This window comes from Sinocyclocheilus anshuiensis, unplaced genomic scaffold (genome assembly GCF_001515605.1).
Source record: "Sinocyclocheilus anshuiensis isolate Anshui unplaced genomic scaffold, SAMN03320099.WGS_v1.1 scaffold308, whole genome shotgun sequence".
Lineage (NCBI taxonomy): Eukaryota > Metazoa > Chordata > Actinopteri > Cypriniformes > Cyprinidae > Sinocyclocheilus > Sinocyclocheilus anshuiensis.
In genome coordinates this window covers 455154-474802 of record NW_015558619.1, presented here as the reverse complement: position 1 = coordinate 474802, position 19649 = coordinate 455154, and the positions used below count along the sequence as shown (strand labels likewise).

The window sequence follows — 19649 nt, the reverse complement described above, 5'->3', positions numbered from 1 at the left end:
GACAGAAAATCTCTCACTGCTCTTGACTAAATCACTTTTGTAACTTTAATAAGAAATATATATTTAATTTACTTAGTGAAGAATATGCAGTGTTTTTATTCATTCGATTACACAATGTATGAATCATTTCTTAGTTATTTGTTCTACTGTAGTTTTTTGTCCAATTGCTTGTAATTAGTTTCTTACTCTTATGTAATCGCTGACTGTTTACTTGTCTTCAGTGAGTTTTTTTTTTAATTTAGGCTAGTATTAGTTTTTTGTGATATTGACACTGATGACAAGAATTATGACATTTCTATGGTATCAAAAATGGTAATATCTTAAAGACCTTATTTGAAACAAAAATAACTATATTGTGATATATATCGTTACAGTGAAATAAAATTACTCATATCCCGATATAAGATTTTGGTTATATCGCCCACCCCTAGTTCTTAATATCTTAGTGAGCTGCCTCCCTAGACAGCTGTAGCGAATCAGCTCATGGGGAAATATGAATAATCATTCCTGTGGGTCATAAAACCAGTGATATCAGCATTAGTTGCCATGGGGACCAGGGGGGCCTGGTGTCGTTGCAGGCATCCTGGCACCCAGTTTATTGGGTGAGGGGACTGTGACGATTTGTTAATCTAATGAATAACTGATTTGTTAAATCAAATGAAAAATTGTGTTTTTGATTGGTCCAGACGCTACACAGAATTGATCATAATCCCAACATAAAGTCTGTTCCAAAAGGTAGGAAGCAACCTTCTAAGATTTCCTTCTAAGACCTTTTTTTTCCCCACGCATATCGTATATAGAGAAGACAAGGAAAAGGAGCTGAGTCTCCTGTGCACTTCACATTCAGGATTTTGATTACTTATATATGGTGATATTATAACACTGCCTTTAATAAAGGTGGTGTTGTGACCTCTGACCTCTGTGTTCAGTATCCCATCTCCATCTGCATCATCATCACATGCATCACCGATTTTATCCTTGTCTGCGTCCTCTTGGCCAGAGTTTGGAACGGTGAGGCAGTTGTCCTAGAAAACCGTTTTATTGAGATCTCACCACTGAGAGAATGTTTTAGTACTTTTTCATTTTTAATACTTGTTTTTATGTTTTACCTTTGCACAGTTTCTTTCCAAACATTCCAGTTTTTCATCAGGGAAGCCATCAATATCAGTGTCCGATCCACATAAGTATCCATTCCCAGCCCATCCAACTCCACACTAAAACAGATTATATCAGTTTGACCATGTAGATCATGTGTTTCATGTGTGAAATACTGTATGATCATTGACTTACTGCGCATTCAATCTGTCCATCACGGTGAACAATGCATTCTGCACTGGCATGGCAAGGATTGGGCTGACCATTACCACAGGCCCGCTCAGGTTTGCAGCCTTTCACCTGATCCCCAACAAAACCAGTCTTGCAGTGGCCACAGCGAAAAGAGCCCTGCCATGGACACACAATGACTCACATAAACAAGGAGAATGGAAAGAATGATGTTCCAACTGACTGATATGAATCCATTTCTCAAATGTTGTAGACCATTTTATGGTGTGTTGATCCAACATAATATCAAATCTGTAATCAGTATTTCATTCAGTCTTGGTCCTTTTTTTGTTATCTTACACAGTTATGTTCACAGTTTTAAGGATAAGGGCATATAACTCAAGCTGCCCATGTTAGCATCTGCCTAAGGCTGAAGATTTTAAGGCCGATTTTAAGTTATCGAAATTAACTGGTTTTATTCAAGCCAAAATATTCCTTAATATGACCTCATTCAGGCATAAAAGTCATTTTAGGGTAAGGTACTGCTACTACTGGCAGAAGTCCCTTTTTACAGTGTATCAGAACAGAGCCATTTTTTGGTTTGCGAACCAGAACAGATGGTGCTCTGGTTCTGCGACTAACAGAGCATAATGCATCACTCACTGGTGTGTTGATACAGTTGGAGTTCTCCACGCAGCCTCCATTTGAGTTCTCACACTCATTAATGTCTTTGCACACCTGCATATAAGAATTTACATTCAATTTCAAACATTTTATCCATTGATTGCTTGTATTTGAATTAAAAGATTCCCATTTAAAAATGATACCTGTTTATTGGCAGATGCATAGGCAAGTCCCACCCCCTGCACCTGGGGGCCCATGTACCCAGCAGGACAGGGGCCACAGCGAAAACCAGGTGACGTGTTAATGCATCTCACCCCCATGTGACATGGCATTACAGCACACTGTACACAGCAAAGAAACAGTAGAGAACAAAAATCTTAGTCCACAGTCAAATACAGAGTTCTGGCATGAAACTCTAGATGGCGCAGTCCGATAGGTCTAACTCAATCTGACCTAATGACATTATCACATGGCACAGCTGATTGGTTCTCTCCTGTATCGGTAGCCAATGAGCTCGCTGCTCAATATTCAAATATATGACTAGTGCTTGCCGTAGCAGTCGCAGCTTGCTTCAGAAACCCTCCACCTTCCCCAGCTCCACCTGTATAGATCTGCTACGAGGTGATTTATGTATGCTATATGGGGGTTATTTCATGTATGTTATATTTGCAGCAGCAATATTTCTTACATGCTCACAGCAGCATGTTGTGGATGTATTGGCAGTAGCAAGTCTCGGTACTTGCTCTGCCGCAGCAGCAGCGTAGCAGATCTATTCCGCCAAGACCAAATACATTAACATTGTCATGTACATTACCATGCCAATCCCTCCGAGAGTTGTCATGTCAGAAGTACAAATTATATATCTGGATTACACTTTTTCCATAGTCCACTTTTACATTAAGTACCTTTGCAACTATCAATTAATGTCAATTAACTCTCACTACACTCTTATTAGACTATTACCAGACTAACAGTTAGATGATATGGTCAAAATCATCACTTGCCTAATAATTGTGCACACAGTGTATAGTTGCATATAGTAGAATGTGGATTATCAAACTAAAGTGTTATTGTTGGTGCTGATAGCCTTGTGGGCAGCGTGCCGACATACAGCGCATATGCGTTATGGGTGTCCCGATTTCAAATTCCAACGGGAGGACCTTTCCCGATCACACCCCCCTCTCTCTCTCCCACATAGCTTCTTGTCAGCTATGATCTGTCTTATCATAATAAAGGAAAAAATTAATGATTGAAATTAATGAGATTCATGTTTTAAATATAAAACATTGAATACAGAAATATGACATGTTGAAAAAATGCAATTATACTTTACCTATGAAACTAAAACTGGCAGTTGGTGGCACCTAGTGCTGTCTTAATAAGTGAATCATTGATTGGTTCATTCAAACGATTTGTTCAGTACAGCTGATTCCTTCAGGAATGAAGCAAGTGAATGTTCTTTTTTTAATGGGTCATTGAATCACCGACTCATCTGATTCATTCAAAAAATGTAATTTAGAAACGAAACACCACTATGTTGATCAGAGACGCAACAGTTCTGCTGTCACTCTGTTTGGAACTATTTTCATTAGCAGAATAAACCAAATAAAACGATCGAAAAAAATAAAAAAGTCAATATTGTGTCTAAAATGTACTTCACTTAATATTACCTTAAACATAGCTTATTTCTAATTGATTTATTTATTATTATATACCATTGGATAAAATATAAAATAGTGATCATCTTAAAAGGGGGACTTTTCCACTTGATTCCACTTTTCAGGATTGTTCCACCATATTTGCGCATTGCACTTTCTCCCATTCATGGTAATAGGACAAGCATATGGCATAGGGATGCTCACTTCTGACTGGAATTCACCCTAATTCATCTCAGACAGCCCACTCACCTCATCAACATCTGTACAGTGAGTTCCATTTCCTGTCATGCCCTCTGGACACGGACCACACTTCACACCGCTGGGAGTCATTATGCATTCCACACCAAGATGGCAGGGGTTGGGAACACATGACGGCTCTATAGGATCTACTGGTCTCATGCCTAGCGGGACATGAGAGAAAAAATATGCAACTTTTAGCAGATACACTCTCAGTTATGAATCTAATGCAATCATAAGCTTAGAATTCCTCACCACAGGCTTCACACTCCATAACTGTGTTCTTCAGGAAAACAATTTCCTGTATCTATAAAGCAAAGAGTTCAGTATTATGTAAAAATGTATAAGAACTAAAATGTGCTTTAGGTCTTTAACAGGCTGGAATGTTATGAAAATATTTTTGTGTGTGAGTGGATAGCAGAAGTTTTCAAGAGGGTCTGGCTGCAGCCTTGCACTTGCACTCTCAGACTTTGCTGTGGCCACGGATTTGCGGGTCTTGTCTTTTTCTTGCAGGACCCTGTATGTTATAGTACTAAATTAGTTTTAATCATTTAATCACCACAGCGTCTTGTTCCCATTGGCCACACGCACGATTTCTGTCGATTGCAAGTGACGTCGCAGGTAGCAGAGAGTGCAAGTGAAGATTGCAAGTGACATTGTAATTTAGTTTATTTTGTCTTGTCTTCACCACCTGGCTATACTGTTGTAAAATGTTGAGAGATTCAAACAAAAAGTAATCAATAAATAGAACAAAATAAAAAAAATAAAAGACTGCAAGTGACGTCGCTAGCGGAAGCGCAAGTGTCTGAGAGTGCAAGTCTGAGAATGCAAGTCTGAGAGTGCAAGTGCAAGGCTGCAGCTAGACCCTTCTCGAAGTTTTATGCAAAATCATTTTACCCGAGAACATGCAATGGCATCCTCTTCCATATTTTTCAGTATTTTAGATGATTTACCTGTTGTTTCAGCAGTTCTTTGATTTCAGCAAGCTCCTGGTTTGTGCCTTTAATCTGTTTGATAATCTCTCCATCTGTAGTAACAATGTAGAATCAGAAAGATGATTTATAGCAACATGCTGAATTCCCCTTACCATTTACTTCAAGTCAAGAATTTCAGCAATAATGTATTCAGATTCGTTCTGTTTACAGCTTTCTAATGGCTCAAAATACAGCATGAAGCACTTTTATGATACTTTTAATGCCCTTTTACACGGGACGCGGCAAGCGGTGGAATCGCCGCGCGGCTGCCGCTTTCTCTTGTAGTGGAAGCGTTTTGTGCAGTGAGGCGGTGGTCGCGTTGCGGTCTCAGAGCGGACGTTGCCATAGTTACAATTGTCAACATCACCTTTGCATTTACTAAAAACTAAATAAAACATAACGGAAATTTGTGTTTGTGTCATTCTGTCATTAATTGTTGTCATTATTTACCTTTTTTTTTCGTTTGGCACAAGTGAAGTTGTTTTTGATGATTTGCCTAAAGAGCATTATTACCTGTGAGGTCATGATTGAAGTAAGTATTTGAATGAAATATAATTTTAAAGGAAAATTGAGAAGATTAATTGAGCCTAAACAATGCATCCCAGGCACAGGGCTTTGCTGGAAATGCAAAAAAGAAAAAAAATCGTATTGATGCGGTCATGGTTGTTAATCTGTTCACTGATTGGTTGAAACCGACGCGGCTGCCGCTGCCGCTCACAAAAAGATTAAATATTTTTATCTTTGGCGGCGCCTGCCTCGAAGCGCAGTGCTCGTGGAAGCGCAGGATTTTATGAGGTGTGATTTGCGCTCTGCCTCCGCGCCGCCAGCGAAACCGCCCGCCTTTTGCCGCTTTCCGCATGTCTACCATTGAGAATGAACTAGACACTCTGGACTGCCGCGTACCGTGTATTGTTATTTTTGGAACACCTCAGACAATCTGCTAAATATCTTTCTTTTGCAGAAGAAATACGGTCATACAGATTTGGAATGACATAAGGGTGAAAAACCTAGAATATTCATTTTTGGGCGAACTTTCCCTTTAAGACTGTGTGAACTGTAAACTAGGCCTACATACAAACAACAGGACGGTTTCATGATTAATGCATATAAAGCTAAGCTCAAAATATAATGACTTTTCCTGCCAGGCCTGTGGATGATTTGTCAGCATCTGACATTATATCAGTCAGGAAATGTATTAGAGTAATTTGCCAAGAACTCACTCACTTCGATTGTTTATGCGGTGTGTTTGTGAATAGCAAAGCCCAGTCCAAGTCTGTTGCCTTGGCAAGGGCTAATGTTGGATCCTGTTTTCTGTGTTTAGGCATGACCATAACATGTAATCCAAATAGCATGCTTCAGTTTGATTAATCTCATGGGTTCATGAACATGTTGTTATGACAGCAGATAAACTGTTGCAGTTGTGATTTATGAAGCTGGTTTTATGAGCCACAGGAGTAGCAACACTAGAATTATCAAATCAACCTGAGTGCATTTCTTTCTTAGCTCTAGAGCTGAGGTTAGGGTCCCAGTAAAGCTCAGGTTTCGCTTTTCCCCACTAATGATTGTGGTCAAATTAATTAAAAGAATAAAAAATCCAAGTTCTAAATGTAACAGGAGGGGCTTCTGTCAGAGGTTCCCCTCCCCAGAGGGCAGTCCAGACAGACAGAAGGGAAGTGTGCTCTTTCCATTAGCGGCATCAGTGTTTTCCATATGCATTCCAGGCTTCCATAAGCTCAGTTTATCAGTTATTCATCTTGCCTGGTGGGCCACTTAAAATGTTGGTCTTTATACTGCAGCTGTAGAACGTAAATGTTCTCTTCAGCAGTGTTGTTACGTGTTTTAAAACATACCAAAATCTGCCCACATGACAGGTTCTCATCTTACACGTCAAACAGCATCTGTTAAAAGATTCTTAGCTTAAACCTTTTTAAGAGCTTTGTAAAAAATTATTTGAATAAAAATAAAGTTGTTCATTTAGGAAGGGGCAAACATGGACATTATATATAATCCAGAAAAATATAAATATGAATATTCTCTCTGGAACAATCTTGCAGTGCACTTTAGAGAGTTAGACCAATAATAATCTGTTTGAGTGTATATTGTATCCTTTCTGTAAAGCACTTTCTAGTGAAGATGTTAATAAACTTAATAAACAAAAGTCCTTCGTTATAAACATATTTTTAAAGTCCTGGATATGTCCAAGATATAACAAAAGCAGACATTTTATGGTCAAGTAATAGAAGTTCATTGTGCAAGAAGTGTGCAAACCTTAAATATTTATGAATGTCACAGTAAGTGAATGCAAATGTGCATAAGTCAACTCACCTCTGGATACTCCTTGAGCAGAAACCAGAGCGCCGTGCAGATACAAGCTGCAGCTGAACAGGAGAGTCCACAGCATGCTGAGTGAGGGGAGGAGGACGACAGAGCCGAGCTTCTGAGCGTGTCTGTGTCTCTAATGCTTTTATACCACGTCACTGACGTCATCTGCAGTCTGGCTCTTCACAGATCACACCTTTCACAAGGTTCACGTGTAACAGTCTTGAATTGTAATCACACACACACACACACACACAACAACAGACACACAAACACACATGTAATCAATGTAAGTAAACAGAGCCAAACATTAAACACTGTTTCATAAGTATAGCCAGAAGGGCTCTCTGCATTTGAACAACATAACACATAAAACCCTAAAATGACCATTAAAAAGACAAGAACAACATTACAGCTCCACTTTGAAAACGGGAAGAAATATGATTTTATAAAATGTTATAAAAGTGCCTAAAAATAGTATTACTATTTTACACATTTTAGAATAATAGTGGAGCATTACATTTTGGCTTCTTCAAAGTAGCAGCTTTTTGTGTAGATTCCAGCTCTGCACAGTCCAGTCATTGTCTCAGCCGGCTTCATGAGGTGCATCCTGGGATGCTTTTTAAACAACACTGGAGTTTCCATGCATGCTGAACACTTTTTGGCTGCTTGTCCTTCACTATTCAGCCCATTTGTTAAAAAAAAAAAAAAGTTTGACAAGAAATTCCTATGTGAGCACAATGTATAGTTGTCTGCAAAACAGATTTAAAGCATAATCCTACAGGTCGCAGGAAACAAATTCAGTCCACACTTTTGGCTGCTAGTGTATTAGTTTGATTACTGTATCCAGTAGGCCTAATAAAATATTAAGTTTTTTATTATAGAAAAGTTTTAGTGTTGCCAAAAAAGATTTTGCTTTATTTATTCCCCCATTAAAAATAAATCACAGCACTATATAATGTTTGATCTTGCATGGCCAATTATAAAAAAATAAACTATTTTAAAAAAGCTTCTTTATTCTACTCTATTTGAATTCAGTCCAGAACTCTTACATCATAGATGTCCTCTGCACTTTTGGGTTGGTGCGTTCAATGTAGCAAGTCTTGTTTGCTGATAATTGCATCCACAGATGCGGGCTGAATTCCAGCTTGCAGACCCCAGAGCTACATGTGGCGCACCTTGAGGTCTTGTGCTGTTCTGCTGAACTCGCCTCTCTCACCATGAGCTCTTCTGGAAAAACAAACACAGAAGTCTCAGTCTGGTGGTTTTCAGCATTTTTGGGAATGACACAGGGAAGAAAACTAAACAGCTAAACATTTTCCTCAGAAGGTCTTTTGTTTTTGAATGTTTCCATTTACAGGAAAATGCACGTTGATGTTCTGAGAATTAATGGATTCTCTGGGTTTTATTGAAATGTATTTTTCATGCAAGGGTGTCCATTTAAAATGCATCTTTTAATCTAAAAACCTCATGCACAGGAATGAAGTGATCATTGTTCCTGGGTCATGAGCACTTCTATTCTGGGGTCAAGGTGAAAGGTCAGCAATGGCTCAAAGGCAAGCAAACAAATGTGTGCTCACAAATCATCAGACTTCATGTACAGAGATCACTAATCACTTTAAAAGATGTTTCACTGAAATCTAATTGGCTTAAAAATTAGCATTAACAGATCTTCTGTTGATACTCCAAGAACATATCAAACACAAATCTAGCATACAGTTAATCAGGTTATGTCCTCCAACTTAAAATTCCAGTGTCATCTTATTTAAAAAAAAATAATAATTCAGATTCAACACACATGGCCTTACATTGAACACATCACATTGAGGCAAGTGTCAACTATACTGTATAGTGAAGAAGGCAGATTACAACTGAAAAGTTGGTTTATGATGGTAAATTTAAGACTTTTTAAAGACCTTTTTAAGACCCAGTAAAAAATGTTAAGCCTAAATGTAGCTAGTCTACTGGCAGAATCCCATTGTAAAGACATACTGTATATTGTCATGACATGCCTCAATAGCTCCTATACTGCATAATATGAACACTTTTGTTAGGTAAAACAAAGTAGGTGTTACTATCTGAAATTACTGCATAATGCACAATTATTTTAGATATTATAATAATTATTGGCCATACAATTATTTTACATGCATTTATACCTCAGATCTTCTTTTGATACTATGTTGCAAATATGTTGGTCACTATATTAAAAAATATGTTATTAATCTCATCTCTGAAAACACACAAAAAGAAGAAAATGTAATGTAGACACTTACCTGCGATTTATGTGACGTTCTTTAATTGTTTTTCTTAAATTCCTGAGCACAAATGAACGCTATAACTTCGGTGTACATCTGCCCGAATAAACCAACTCAAATGTAAAGTTTGAGAAGTGGTATTAACATTTAGCGGTATGATATTTGATTTTGGTTTATTTTACGTAAAAGTGATGTGAATAAACATTGTCCAAAATAATAGCTACAGCAACGGAAAATCGCGTTTGTTTGTTTTGTGCTTGCTATTTTATGTTTTTGCAGCGGTTAAGTTGCTGGAATTGTAAGAGCAAACGATCAAAATGTGGATTCTCGAATTACTTTTATTAAAGTATACCTTTATTAAACAATAATGCTGTCACACTGCATGTTTTTAACACCTGCCAAACAGAGCCAAAACGTCCTTAGGCTACTGTAGGCTATCAAAAGATGTTTAATAAACTCCAGTAATATCCTTTCAAATCAATGAAACTAGATTCGTATAAACTGACTCGCTGTGAATGGCACAGGATGTTGTCTTGTAATTTAAGAGACAAGATTCGGTCAGTATTTGTATTTGCATGAGCGCAGACGCAGAAGATTAATACATTTTTACAAGTAATTTAGATTACTCTCCTGGGCTGCATGTGGCAATCATATGAACATAAGTTGTTTCAATTTTTAAAACAAAACAAACAGAGTTCTATTGCGAATCTTATTATCCGCGGCGCTGCTGCGTGAATTCTTTCTAACTGTGACGTCACTGCACTGGTGGCTTTTAGAACTTGTGGCCTGCCTTGATCACAAAACCCTCATTTTGACTCGTTGCTTCAGTATACACGCTTTAGTGTCGGTATACGATTTTTGCTTCAGTCAGCTTTTGATCAGTTTTGAAACGGCGTACAATTTTGAATTAAGCCTTGATTCCACATCAGTGTCTGATTGTGAATCTGCATTATCATTCAGTGTACGATCATTGTTCAGTGCAGTTTTAAATCATATCTCGACAAGCACAAAACAGTAGTAGAGTTTTCTGATCTGGGTAATATTTCAGATCATACAGTTGTACTTTTCAGATTGTTGCAGTCTACCCTTTTAGATCTGAAAATGTACTGTAACAAATTTCGCAAGCTCATGCACCAAACATGTGTCAGCGCTCACCAGAACATCATTACTGTGAGCGAAAACACCACAATCTCCAGCCAAATGCAGGCTGTCAAGCTTCCGACCATCCATAGTACTTCACTTGCCAGAGGTGAGCTGCTCAAACAGTCTGAAACCGGTTTGCTACATTTGAATTCAAAACATAGGCCTATGGCATGAGTATGACGTAAACACAAGTTCCTTCATGAGAGCCATACTAACATGACATAAATGTGATGTTATGCAGAATTGCATCCACACCCACCGCCTCAGAAGAAGGTGAATGGATCCAGTCTCAGTGCTGAAGAACAATTTCTGATCTTTGGGCTCCGATGCAGGGAGGACAAAACAGGGGAAGAAGTCAGGTTGTTCATTAGAGAGGGACAACAGGAACGCCCCGCCTCAGGAACGCGACCAACAGGGGCCCGAAGCGAAACCTGTCTTCCGCCGCTCAGCGTGCGGAGGGCAGTGTTTCAACCCATCTCAGCATACAAAGCTGAGGTTTTACAAAGTGGTCGCTGTAAAGTAAGCCAATTTTGTATATTTTTCTTATTCCAGTTCAAATTATGTATGTAATATGAAATACCCACTACTCTTGGAAATTGTGTGGATGGGGTTTTTCATCTGTACTCTTCTAATTTCTTTCTCTGTTCCATTCTCAGCTTGATACAATACATAAAATGGAGATCCTGCATACTTGGGCCCAACGCGCTTCTATGGAGGACAGAGAAATGTCCCAAATAGAGCTCGGAGCAAAACAAGACTGGGCCAATTATGAAGCCTCTTTCCGTGACTCGAATCCTTTGAAGAACGAGCAAAAGTAATTATTTCTACATCACTGTTAAATCTTGAAGCCATGCTTTTGTGGTCATCGTAAATAACGCAGTTTCAATTTATAAACTTCTGATTGCCAGGTGTTTATTATCATGTTGTCATGTTTCAGGGCTCAGGATTCATTTTCGAAGAGGCTAAAATTAGAAGAAAAGGAAAAAGCTCTTCTAAGGTAAGCACTGTCATGTCAGTATGCACAATTATAGCGTTTCCATTCCTGCTCATCCCAACAGTGAAGATGCTGCTTCGGATCCTATTATTCATAACCATCTCTGTTACAGAAAAATCTATCGTGTTCAAGACACGATTGAAATTGAAGAGATGCATTTGAAGGAAGACCGGGAGCGTGAAGAGCGTGAGGAAGAGGGCAACAAACAAAGCTCAGAGGACCTTGAAAAATTTACGTGGGAGTATGTGAATTTCATGTCCCTAAATGAGGAAAACAACGAGGTACTCAAGTACTATGAGGATGAGAAGGAAAAGCTGTAAGTTTCTTGTACCCAACCATGGGATTGATTTCTTAATAGTCTCTAATCTGAGGAAACCCAAAGACACAGAAACAGCGTTTGACGCTCTGAGTTTTGTCTTGTGTGGGTTTTCTCCAGTAAAAAGAATGCAGACCGCATGGAGGAGGAGATACAGAGCATGGCTCTCTGCATTGAAGAAGAGCAGGAGAAAAAAAACAAAGTCAAAGCAGAAGTGGAGATGATAAATAATGTCAAGGACTCAAGGAGAATGAAAGTAAGTGCACAACGTGTCCTGTTTAAAGCGGCCCCACCCTCGCAAGCATCTGAATGTAATAAGAGACTGTGCAGTTGATCTCGGTCACATTTGATCTCATCATTTTGTTTCTGTCTCACCAGATATGGACAAAGACCGAACAGTTGTGTGAGGAGCTTGCGAAGGTCCAAGCGAGCTATGGGGAGCAGGCCAACAGCCCTGCGTATCCATTGATGATACTGCTCCAGTTGGAGGACTGGATTTCTGACTCTCTGGATTTGATCGAAAACATGCCAGCTGAGAGGCTCTGCAAAATACAAAAGCGGATTTGCAAACATTATGAAATCAGGTAAGGTATAGAAATACATAGCTGACATGATGATCATCAGCGGTTATAGCTTTCTTAAAACTGCAGAAATTGAGTGGTTCTTTAAAACCTCTTGCCTGCTTTCTCTCTTTCACAGGGAACAGGAACAGAAACGTATTAGGCGTGAAGCTTTATTAGAAGAACGGAGGCAGAGAAGACAGGAGAGAGCACTTTCTCATTCAGTGAAACTGGTGAGTGGCACACAGAACCAGCAATACATATCCAATTCTTTTGTCTTGCTTATCAAATATTGTAATGTTAATCAATAGTGTGATGCTAAGTTATCACGTCTTTATTGCAGACCGGAAAAAAGCTGATGCCACGTAGCCAGCCTCCGAAGAAGATAAGAAAGAGAGAGGAACCAGTGGAAACCAAGAAGACAAAGGAGGATTTATACGCTCACTTTGTGGAATAATTCGCCTCCGAGCTCCTCCACGGCCTTCTCCAGTGCCCTGTCATCCTCCACCGAGAAGAAAAACCTCCAGTACCCACTGTGCAAACAAAAAAAACAATAACCCTTAGGCAACTTAGATATTAGGAAGATAATTGATAGTAGATAGACATCTTAGATTTTGGTAAAATATTAGTGAATAATTGATAGTAGTAGATAGACCTCTTAGATATTGGTAAGATATTAGTAGATAATTGATAGTAGTTGTGGATAGACATCTTAGATATTAGTAGATATTAGCAGATAATTGATAGTAGTAGTAGATAGACCTCTTAGATATTGGTAAGATATTAGTAGATAATTGATAGTAGTTGTGGATAGACATCTTAGATATTAGTAGATATTAGCAGATAATTGATAGTAGTAGTAGATAGACATCTTAGATATTTGTAAGAAACTAGTAGATAATTGATAGTAGTAGTAGATAGACATATTAGATATCGGTAAGATCAAATAATAATAAAAAAATAATAAAAGCATTTGTGTAGTAATTTCTTTCAATGTGTATTAAAACCACACACATCTAAGACATTCTTTTAAAAAAACCGCATGGCACATAATGTATAAGTTATAACATTTTCTTACATCTTGAATACATGTCAGTGTATCATTATTAATAACATTTTTGAATTTATTCTTCAAGGTTAAAAATATTAATTAATTTTTAAGAATCATAACATCAGTGTGATATTTGCTGTCTAGTGGATTTTGCTTAATGTGCGTATGTTGCAATAAAGAAATGATATAATGATCAGGTTCAAGTCAAAACACCTTTATTATTATAGTGCTTTATACACTAGAGATTGTTTCAAATCAATGATGCAAACTTCAAAGATGAGGCAAATCCAAAAGCTGCTGTATGGAGATTAAAAGGTTGATTTTAATTGAGATTAACATTTTTGTTATAATATTTTTTTTAGGAAGGAAGGATACTTTGAAACACTAGTCAGCCTGAAAGTTATGGAAGGCAAGACACTCCAGGTGAACAGGTTAAAAATGAACAGAGCTAACTTCCCCAGCTGACTGATCGCATCAAGAATCACAAAACTTATTTTGTATTACATTACATTTGTGTTTAAAATTTTCTGATTTAAAATACAATGTTTAAATATGCAAATGTTATACTTAAAAATGGCATTATCTAGCTAATTAAACTAATTTGCATATATTTGTAGAACAAAAATCTGAACATCGGATTAAGCCAAGTTCAAAATTCTTGTTTCATTTGGTTGACATATGAACCCACAGTCCCACAGAGAAATTTTGGTCGGATTTTTTTATGTTCATCCGATCTCCTTTTGTAAGTGACTTTTCTTTCTGTTTTAAAGATGCTTTCTTTGAATTGTTTGAGTACTCAAAAGAGAATATAAGAAAATATAACAATTAATTTGTGTTTCCTGCTAGCTAAATTTCACATACAAAAAAAAAATCAGGCTCTAAACCTCTCTTTTGTCTATTCACCGAGCAGGCACACAACGTCATAAGACGTTGATATTTGGTAAAATTGTGGTTGCGACGTCGGGTGACCAAAATTTTATGTAAATTCAACGTCTAATGTCAATGTTAAATTGATGTCCAATACCGATGTCAGCTGACGTTGATATTTTGTTGTTTTTGGTTGTGTAACCAAAATCCAATGATAAGTCAACGTCAAATTGACGTCAACCCGATTTTTATTTTCAACCAAAATGCAACGTCTGTCTGACGTGATGTCCAACGTCAACCTGACGTTACATAGACGTCAGGTGCCTGCTGGGCAGAGTTTATTTAGACAAGTACATGGAAACCACAAATTAACCATTCTACACCAATCATAGTTTAACCATTGTTTTTGTACAATACAATCTTTCTTTTTGTTTTGTTTTTATAACTGTACTGCCTTTGATGTTTTCTACTGTTTAGCGAATAAAAAAGAAATAAAAGATTTGCGAAGCCGCTCTGAAGCCCCGATCTGAATCAAATGATTCGTGAACCCGCACCAAAGTCACAATCTGAATCAAATGGTTTGCGCTCCACGCTCCGGTGTGGATCGTGAATCATTCAATCATGATCATTCAATTCAGATCTAAATCAAATGATTCCGATGCTCCAAAGTACCGATCAGAATCAAATGATTCGGGATCCGTGCTCTGAAGTTCCGATCTGAATCAAAAGATTTGCGATATGGGCTCCGAAGTCCCACTGTGTTCCATTTGGTTATCCTAATCCTTTAAAAGCCAAGTCCTTCCGATTGGAACACAGGGTGTGACACCAAACAACTTCCTTGTGCAAAGGATCATGGGGGCCCGAAGTATCCATCAGTTGTAGCCTTCGAAATCCTTCATTCCGAAGAGCCTTTTGAAGTGGCCAGTTTGAGCACTTCAGTTTGGAACGACCCTTCAATATGATTGATTGTTGATTGTTTTCAACATGATTGTTTTCAGTGTCCATCGGAGGGCGACATTTGGAACGCACCACATATTTGAAGTAATTGATTAGAGATCCGTGCTCCAAAGTTTCAATCCAAATCAAAAGATTTGCGATCTGTGCTCCGAACTCCCAATCTCCGATCTAAATCAAATGATTCGCGATGCTTCGAATTACCAATCTTGGATCCACACTCTGAAATCCCGATCTGAATCAAATGATTCGCGCTCCACACTCCGAAGTTCCGATCTGAATCAAACGATTCGCAATCCGTGCTCTGTAGTTCCAATCTGAATCAATTAATTCGCAATCCGATTGGAGCTCTTCAAAACAGTGAATCATTTGCGGCACAATGGTAACTGATTCTGAGTTTTGAAAAGCTCCATTTCACCCATCACTACACGTGCTTTTTAAAATCACTACAAGCAATGTCAAAATTCGAAAATGAACAAAGTTGGGTATAAAGCATTACACAGTAAACTGTTACTGTATTCTAATTACTTTTCCGATAATGCAATAATGCAATGCGTTACATTTTAAATTTATGTCGCCTAATTTGATTACAGTTACTAATGTCAATAAAATTAAGTTACAAATGCAGTGTTAAAAAATATGAAGTAAAAATCATATTTTGCTCGTCAGTATGCCATTTAATAAATCACAAAGAATGCGAGCAAAAATTAGCCCTACAACATTAGATGCAATGAAAGGTTGCCTATCATATTTCAAAATGTTGCACTCGATTTAACATATCACATATTCAAGTTCAACTACTAGTGACTGTGTACAAGTTTATGTCACAATAAGTGAATCGCTTGAACTGAATGATCAAACTCACGAGTTTGAATCAATCGGAGCGGTTCCAGTGTAAATAACTCACTCAGTTAAATCGGTTTGTCTGTTCCTCCTTCAGCCATGTTTTGACACTGTCAGTACTACTGGATTAGTGCTAGTTTTGTGGCATTATAAGTGAAAAAAAAAGAAAATATGATGTTTACAAATAAAATTTAAACATTTCCACTCCAAAGATAACATCCAACACATCTACCAACATAGGCTATTCAGGTGAGGTAAGCAGTTTTCCTGCTAACTAGTAACCTAAAACACTCCATTAATACGACGAGCTGCACCTCAAAATATGTGTTAGATTGAAACATTGTACGTTATGATCGAGTTTGTAGCTTAATTCACTATATTTGAAATAGTTTGACCGCTGCAGTTCAGTTGGTGACAGTTCAATAGGAAATAAGTTTTTTTTAGATATTTGAGAAAGTATTGTTGTATCTGATTGTATTACTCTATATAGAATAGATTGATATCCTATGTAAAAAGCCTGGGTCTCGCTGTATCGCTCAGTCTGCACTGCAGTGTCTATTCACAGGCGCGATCCCACTACTGATCGACACGGGGGCTTTGACCTGCTCCGTCTCCGACCTGGGCCGGTTCACCCCTCCTTATGACCTGGTGGTCCCGAGCTCCCCCAGGAGCACCATATCGACACCGAACTTAGTGCGGACACCCGATTGACATAGTCCACTGCAGTCCAGAAGCCCTGAGCTCAAGCAATCCGCCAGCCTCAGCCTCCCAGTAGCTTGGATTACAGGCGCCGCCACTGAACCCGGCGAGAGCCGCAAGTATCAGCTCTGCTGCTCAACCTGCTGCTCACAGCGCCCTCTAGTGCAGATAAACACAACACTACACTGACATTAGCTGTGGAGCAGAGTCAACTAGTTCCCTTTCGAACGGTCTCTCCCGTTGCGTGAGTCGCTAAGGGGGAAAACTCCTGTTTTACTCTGTAGTGAAGCCTGATTTGTTCACATTTATGTAGCTGTACAAACCAATGGTGCTTTAGCCCACTAGAAAGGGCGGAGCCGACCCCTATATAAGTTGGCTCAAAGCGCCATTCATCAGATCATTCTCCTTCAGCAACGAGGATCATCTCTTTGCTGACTCTGGAAGAAGCCAAGAAGAATCGGAGGAAGAAGAAGCTCCAGCTCTGCTCGACGCTCCTGCAGCGAGGATTCCCTGTGGCCATCCGGCTCTCGAAGAGCAAGACTGAGAGCAAATTTCAACGCGCGTTGTTGCAAATGTCGCACCACGAGTGTGGCTCATGCAAGGATCCCTTGCATGAGACGGACGGGCACAGTGAGTGCGTCGCCTGTTTTGGCAGCGCCCATGCAGAGGCTGTGCTCACTGACGGCTCATGCTCCCATTGCGAGAGTATGAGTCTTTCCCTTCTCCGCTCGCGGATCGCCTTTTTTCAGGAAGGCGGTCCCCCTCGCTCAGCTCTCACGTTTCCTTTCTCTCCTAAGAGAAAACGGAGCAGCGGGTTCGAGCGGTGTCACGTCGGCTCAGCGCCCCCGTGCCACTTAGAGCGCCTCGGGTTGATCATCAACACGCACAAGAGTCAGGTGTTTCCCAGACAGCGAGCTGTCTTTTTGGGAACAATTTTAGACCCCGCCCAAATGCGGGTATGCATTACGGCAGTACGATCCCTGACTATTCAGCAATTGGTGGCGTCTCTCAAACCGAGGACGACACGCCCTCTAAAGGTTTTTCAGAGGTTGCTCGGCCTTATGGCGGCTGCCACCTCTGTAATTCCTCTGGGCCTGCTTCACATGCGGCCCCTTCAGTTTTGGTTCAAAGCCCGCGTTCCACGCCTGGGGTGGCTTCCTGTCAGGGTCCCCCTGGTGACCTCTCGCCTGTTCCAAACAGGAACGGGGTTAGGCCTGACTTACAGAAGGAAGGTAGTCACAACGGACGCATCCAACTCGGGTTGGGGCGCCCTGTTGGAGGGCAATCCGGCGTTCGGGCTCCTGGTCAGCCCCGGCGCAATGCCTGCATATCAACTGCCTAGAAATGTTGGCGGTTTTCTTAGCCCTGAATACCTTCCTTCCAACCTTAAAAGGGCACCACGTCTTGGTCCGGTCGGATAGCATGACGGTCTCAGGTCACACACTCTTTACTGGATGGCTCGTAGCCTCCTTTTTTGGGCACAGAAAGAACTCCTCTCGTTAAGGGCGGTTCTTGTGCCAGGCAGATTGAACCTTGGTGCAGACATGCTGTCCAGAGGCAAGGTAGCACCGGGCGAATGGGCGCTACACCCTCAAACGGTTCAAGAGATCTGGTCAGTCTTGGAGAGGGTAGAGGTCGACCTCTTTGCCTCACTGCCCAACATACTTCTCGATACAGCGAGATGCTCTGGCCCATGACTGGCCCCGTGCTCGCCTATATGCGTTTCCCCCGATCGCCCTGATTCCTCAGGTCATCAGGCGGGTCAGGTAGACCAAGTGCTCTCTCCTCCTAATGGCCCCACTCTGGAGGAACCAGGCCTGGTCCCCAGAGCTAGTGCAGCTCTCAGCAGCAGCCCTGTGGCCCATTCCGCTGAGGAGGAACCTTCTCTCGCAAGCGAAAGGTATGATTTGGCATTACCGGCTGGAGCTGTGGAGCCTTCATGTATGGTGCCTCGACGGGAGCTTAATCAGCAACCTGTTCTCATTTATTTATTTGGCTATTATTTAATTCAGTGTATCTTATCTGATAATAAAGAAATCATTTGCTACCTTTGGATTTTCTACAGGCTTGATTATTAGGCTAAATGTTTTATGTATTTGTAAATGAAGTGAAGTGGTGGTGACCCACACTCAGAATTAGTGCTCTGCATTTATTCCATCCAAAGTGCACACACACAGCAGTGAACACACACCCGGAGCAGTGGGCAGCTATTTTTGCTGCGGCGCCCGGGGGAGCAGTTGGGGCTTCGGTGCCTTGCTCAAGGGCACCTCAGTCGTGGTATTGAAGGTGGGAGAGAGCGCTGTACATTCACTCCCCCCACCTACAATCCCTGCCAGTACGAGACTCGAACCCGCAACCTATGGGTTATGAGTCTGACTCTCTAACCATTAGGTCACGACTTCCCCCTTAATTGCCTCTCTTCAGTCCATAGACTTTCAGCAGAGACCCCATAGCATACTGTGACTTTTCTGAGTTGTAATAAAGAATGAATGGGGGAAAGTCACGTGAGAGGAGGCAATGCCTCCATCGCTCTATAATTGGATATGATCGGTTATGATTGAATGTGACTGGTTCGTGCGATAAATCCTGCCTCTTGTTTTGTGCAAGCTCTCGGCCTGAATCAAGAAAATGATGGCGTTATTGACTAATTATAAAGTAAGTAAACAACTCTCCCGCTTAGATACCACTACTTTGTGTCACGTCGAAATAAAACTAGAAATGGTCTGAAAACGTGATGACTGCGTCGGTTTTTAGTGAGCATTCAGCGTGATGAAATGTAAGATATATCTTCGTGTCTGTGGCAGTGTTTACAGAGCTTTTATGATGATGACTCGAAAATAAGTTGACTATTAAAAATAACAGCTGAACATCAGTTCACAAATAAAAAAA

The 19649-nt window shown here is 40.0% G+C and overlaps 3 protein-coding genes across 4 annotated transcripts in view; 2 read left to right on the top strand and 1 right to left on the bottom strand.

Moving 5' to 3' along the window:
* The window catches only part of LOC107680551 (thrombospondin-4-like), a 16067-nt gene extending 8910 nt beyond the window's left edge, over positions 1 to 7157 (bottom strand). For both annotated transcript variants that reach the window (XM_016476485.1, XM_016476486.1), the window contains exons 1-9: positions 7082 to 7157; positions 4736 to 4809; positions 4038 to 4089; positions 3795 to 3946; positions 2091 to 2228; positions 1927 to 2001; positions 1291 to 1443; positions 1110 to 1214; positions 918 to 1025 (exon numbers count right to left, since the gene is read on the bottom strand). In XM_016476485.1, coding sequence (XP_016331971.1) covers positions 918 to 1025; positions 1110 to 1214; positions 1291 to 1443; positions 1927 to 2001; positions 2091 to 2228; positions 3795 to 3946; positions 4038 to 4089; positions 4736 to 4809; positions 7082 to 7157 — 933 coding nt within the window. The remainder of the gene's footprint in view (positions 1 to 917; positions 1026 to 1109; positions 1215 to 1290; positions 1444 to 1926; positions 2002 to 2090; positions 2229 to 3794; positions 3947 to 4037; positions 4090 to 4735; positions 4810 to 7081) is intronic.
* A 4444-nt stretch (positions 7158 to 11601) lies between these two features.
* Positions 11602 to 12988, top strand: LOC107680552 (putative golgin subfamily A member 6-like protein 19). Its single transcript, XM_016476487.1, has 5 exons — positions 11602 to 11786; positions 11907 to 12042; positions 12165 to 12370; positions 12486 to 12579; positions 12690 to 12988. Exons 1-5 carry the CDS (start codon positions 11623 to 11625, stop codon positions 12801 to 12803), a joined length of 714 nt encoding a protein of 237 aa, XP_016331973.1. The 5' UTR covers positions 11602 to 11622; the 3' UTR covers positions 12804 to 12988.
* A 5316-nt stretch (positions 12989 to 18304) lies between these two features.
* LOC107680462 (golgin subfamily A member 6-like protein 4) overlaps positions 18305 to 19649 on the top strand; it is a 9479-nt gene continuing 8134 nt past the window's right edge. Inside the window, exons 1-2 of the mRNA XM_016476347.1 lie at positions 18305 to 18388; positions 18569 to 18660. Coding sequence (XP_016331833.1) covers positions 18305 to 18388; positions 18569 to 18660 — 176 coding nt within the window. The remainder of the gene's footprint in view (positions 18389 to 18568; positions 18661 to 19649) is intronic.

Coding starts and splice junctions, on each gene's coding strand:
- LOC107680552 (XM_016476487.1), top strand. CDS start 11,623: ATGCATTTGAAGGAAGACCGGGAGCGTGAAGAGCGTGAGGAAGAGGGC. Junction 12,043..12,164: donor AGGACTCAAGGAGAATGAAA/GTAAGTGCACAA, acceptor CTGTCTCACCAG/ATATGGACAAAGACCGAACA. Junction 12,580..12,689: donor TTTCTCATTCAGTGAAACTG/GTGAGTGGCACA, acceptor TCTTTATTGCAG/ACCGGAAAAAAGCTGATGCC.